The following is a 3,801-nucleotide window of genomic DNA, read 5'->3' on the forward strand; positions in this document are numbered from 1 at the left end:
TGCAGTGGTGCTGTGCTGGTAGTTTTGCAGGCTGGCTGCTGTAGCTGCTGGGCAGACGGCTGGGCTAATTCACTCTGACTAACAGGAAGTTACACGACAGCAGAACAGGCAGCTTAAGAAAATCTGACTCCCTCGCTTTGAGAGGCAAAACAAAGTAGACAGTTTAAAGAAGAGGTTTATGCGACGACAAGTCTCACCAAATGTTCAGGTAAATGCTGATAAGAAAATATTGATCAGTCTAATAGCATAAACTGTAGCTCTGCAGCCTTTCACCCTGCACTTGTCTGTATTTTTTTGGAGCATGTCTGCAAGATGTTAATTCTTAATACGCTCATATAATTTAAATAGGATTATCTTAAATTGAATTTCTAATCGTCCTTCCAACACAAACTAAATTGTCAAACTTAATCAGTCTGCAAGTGCTGAATACGTTTTCTATTCCCTGTGGGTGTAGTAGGCATGCAGCTGGTAGCCTGTTTAGCAGTGCTGGTGTTCTGGGTGGCAGAAGCTGTAGAGAGCTGTCCTGATGTCTGTAAATGCACCAAGAAAACCAGCCCTGAAAGGTCAGAGGTCAACTGCCACAAGAAGGGGATGAGGACATTTCCCTCCAACCTGCCCCCTGATTCCTGGATCCTAAAGATGGGTGAGTCCACTTAATGTTTGCAATTGTGCGAAAACCACCGTCCCACTTTAGTATGTGCCAACTATTTGGCTCCAAATCAATATGCTATTTTATTGACATAACCACAAGAAAGAGGCTAGTGTTAGCATCTTCCAATGGTATTGATTTCTCATGTTGTTTCTGTGGTCCTTGTCCCAGGCGAGAACGGAATAGTCGACCTCCCAGCAAACATCCTGAAACCCATCCCCAAGATCGAAAGCATCAACTTGGAACGCAATGCCATCAAATCAATACACCCCCAGGCCTTCTCTGGAGCCCAGAGGCTGATGCTGCTCAACCTGTATGGGAATCAGATCAACAAACTCCCTGTGAAAGGCTTCCAGGATCTCATCAACCTCCGCTTCCTCATGCTGGGCCAGAACCAGATCTCCAGTGTCAAACCAGACATGTTCACAGGCATGAGGAACCTTTCAGAGCTGGACCTGCCCCTCAACTCTCTAATTGCCCTTCCTTCCAACGCCTTCAAGCCTCTGATCGCCCTAAAGGTCCTGGACCTGGCCCTCAACCGCATCGAGAGGATCTCCCCCAAAGGCTTTCTGGGCTTGACAGAGCTGCTGTTCCTCAACCTGGACAACAACAGTCTGAAGAGCATCTCGGCTGGTGCTTTCAAACCTCTGGCCTCCCTGGAGATGCTGGTGCTGGATAACAACCTGCTGTCCACTTTGACCTCAGCCACTCTGGAGGGCCTGTCCAACCTTCAGGAGCTCTACCTGAGGAACAACGAGCTGGAGAGGCTGCCCCAGGACCTGTTTAGACATACACCGAAGCTCTCCCAGCTGGCCCTCAGTGGAAACCGTTTCAAAAACATGGATGGAAACATTTTCACCCCGCTATCTGGTAAGAGATGAATAATGTACAACAAACTTTTCTAGGTGTTTTTTCAAATGCATTTGTGGACTATATGTGTCATATGTGTACTTCATGTTTGACCATTTCTTCATAAAAATTCATATACATTTCTTTTATTTAAAAAAGTGTCACAATGAGCATAATCTGATTGTCCTCTACCTCCCTCCAGGCCTGAGGGAGGTGTATCTCCATGACAACCCCTGGACATGTGACTGCAACATCAATGGCCTGGTGCGCTGGGTGTCCCAGACAAAGGCCAACCTTTCCCCTCTGGAGTCCCTGAGGTGTGTTGCCCCGACAGAGTACCGCAACAAATCCCTCAGCAGCCTCAAAGACCAGAACCTACGCTGTCGGGCCTAGACTAGAGCCAAACTAACCTTTACTCTGTGCTACCAGACCTAGACTAAAGCCACACCAATCTTTCCTCCACACCAGCATCCTGCATCAGCCACGTTACATTTTTACATTTGACATATTTTGCAGATACTCTAATCCAGAGCGATTTACACCTGTTATACAACACTTAATACTTAGCTATGGTCCAACGACAGCACAGTTACCCATTATTTTGCAACCCTAGCCTAGTTTCAGCCACAGAATGACATGCCATTGTGCAACATCTAGGTAGCCATGGCCTGATAACTGACTGTACAATTAGCTTTTACTGTACAACCATAAGCGATAGTTAGTATAAACTCCGCAATAAATGTCCTGTTTATTTTCAGCAAACGTAACGTGTAAATATTTGTATGAACATAACAAGATTTAACAACTGAGACATAAACTGAACAAGTTCCACAGACATGTGACTAACAGAAATGGAATAATGTGTCACTGAACAAAGGGGGGGTCAAAATCAAAAGTAAAAGTCAGTATCTGGTGTGGCCACCAGCTGCATTAAGTACTGCAGTGCTTTCTCCTTCTCATGGACTGCACCAGATTTGCCAGTTCTTGCTGTGAGATGTTACCCTACTCTTCCACCAAGACACCTGCAAGTTCGCAAACATTTCTGTGGGTAATGGCCCTAGGCCTCACCCTCCGATCCAACAGGTCCCAGACGTGCTCAATGGGATTGAGATCCGGGCTCTTCGCTGGCCATGGCAGAACACTGCCATTCCTGTATTGCAGGAAATCACGCACAGAACAGGCAGCATGGCTGGTGGCATTGTCATGCTGGAGGGTCATGTCAGGATGAGCCTGCAGGAAGGGTACCACATGAGGAAGGAGGGTGTCTTCCCTGTAACACACAGCGTTGAGATTGCCTGCAATGACAACAAGCTCGGTCCGGTGATGCTGTGACACACCGCCCCAGACCATGACGGACCCTCTACTTCCAATTCAATCTCCGCTCATTCCTTCGACAAATAAACGCTAATCCGACCATCACCCCTGGTGAGACAAAACCACAATTCGTCAGTGAAGAGCACTTTCTGCCAGTCCTGTCTGGTCCAGCAACGGTGGGTTTGTGGCCATAGGCGACGTTGCCGGGGATGTCTGGTGAGGATCTGCCTTACAACAGGCCTACAATCCCTCAGTCCAGCCTCTTTCAGCCTATTGTGGACAGTCTGAGCACTGATGAAGGGATTGTGCGTTCCTGGTGTAACTCGGGCAGTTGTTGTTGCCATCCTGTACCTGTCCTGCAGGTGTGATGTTCGGATGTACTGATCCTGTGCAGGTGTTGTTACACGTGGTCTGCTGTTAGTGTCTTAATCACCGTTCCACAGGTGCATGTTTAATTAATTGTTTATGGTTCATTGAACAAGAATGGGAAATGGTTTTTAAACCCTTTACAATGAAGATCTGTGAAGCTATTTTGATTTTAAAAAATTATCTTTGAAAGACAGGGACTTGAAATAGGGATGTTTCTTTTTTTAGCTGAGTTTAGCTGTACAAGCCAAAGAGAAAGAAGAGCTGAAGGGGATATGTAATAGCTTGCCCTGAGCTTTCTGTCATTGAAATAGTATACTTTCCATCAAACACACAATTTACACGTTCGTTAAACCTGCTATTACCGAAGTGCGCTGAGAAACATGCTACTGTAAAACCCTCACTAATACTGCTTCTGCTTTATTTTTTATTCTTGCATATATTATATTAACTGAAATTAATTTCTAGTACTTCTTTACAGTGATATCCTATGCTGATAAACCTATTATCTTAACATGAGCTTTTTTACCTAACTCAATATGTATATAGGGCAATTGTATTATTTTAACAGATATGGAATCAGTCCATGCTTATTAGTTTGATATCTTTGAGGATTTGGCTAT

At 45.3% G+C, this 3,801-nt stretch overlaps 1 protein-coding gene across 1 annotated transcript; it reads left to right on the top strand.

Moving 5' to 3' along the window:
• Positions 1-20: 20 nt before the first annotated feature.
• LOC123990234 (insulin-like growth factor-binding protein complex acid labile subunit) lies at positions 21-2,335 on the top strand. The gene is made up of 4 exons (XM_046290813.1): positions 21-208; positions 455-643; positions 821-1,519; positions 1,701-2,335. The coding sequence occupies exons 2-4, from the start codon at positions 460-462 to the stop codon at positions 1,889-1,891; spliced, it is 1,074 nt and encodes a 357-aa protein (XP_046146769.1). The 5' UTR covers positions 21-208; positions 455-459; the 3' UTR covers positions 1,892-2,335.
• The last annotated feature ends 1,466 nt before the right edge of the window (positions 2,336-3,801 follow it).

Source organism: Oncorhynchus gorbuscha, linkage group LG12 (assembly GCF_021184085.1).
Source record: "Oncorhynchus gorbuscha isolate QuinsamMale2020 ecotype Even-year linkage group LG12, OgorEven_v1.0, whole genome shotgun sequence".
Classification (NCBI taxonomy): domain Eukaryota; kingdom Metazoa; phylum Chordata; class Actinopteri; order Salmoniformes; family Salmonidae; genus Oncorhynchus; species Oncorhynchus gorbuscha.

What these genes read in the sequence shown, in the direction of transcription:
- LOC123990234 (XM_046290813.1), top strand. Translation starts at nt 460, where the DNA reads ATGCAGCTGGTAGCCTGTTTAGCAGTGCTGGTGTTCTGGGTGGCAGAA. An exon ending in TTCCTGGATCCTAAAGATGG is followed by an intron (nt 644 to 820) that starts GTGAGTCCACTT and finishes TCCTTGTCCCAG; the next exon opens with GCGAGAACGGAATAGTCGAC. An exon ending in CATTTTCACCCCGCTATCTG is followed by an intron (nt 1,520 to 1,700) that starts GTAAGAGATGAA and finishes ACCTCCCTCCAG; the next exon opens with GCCTGAGGGAGGTGTATCTC.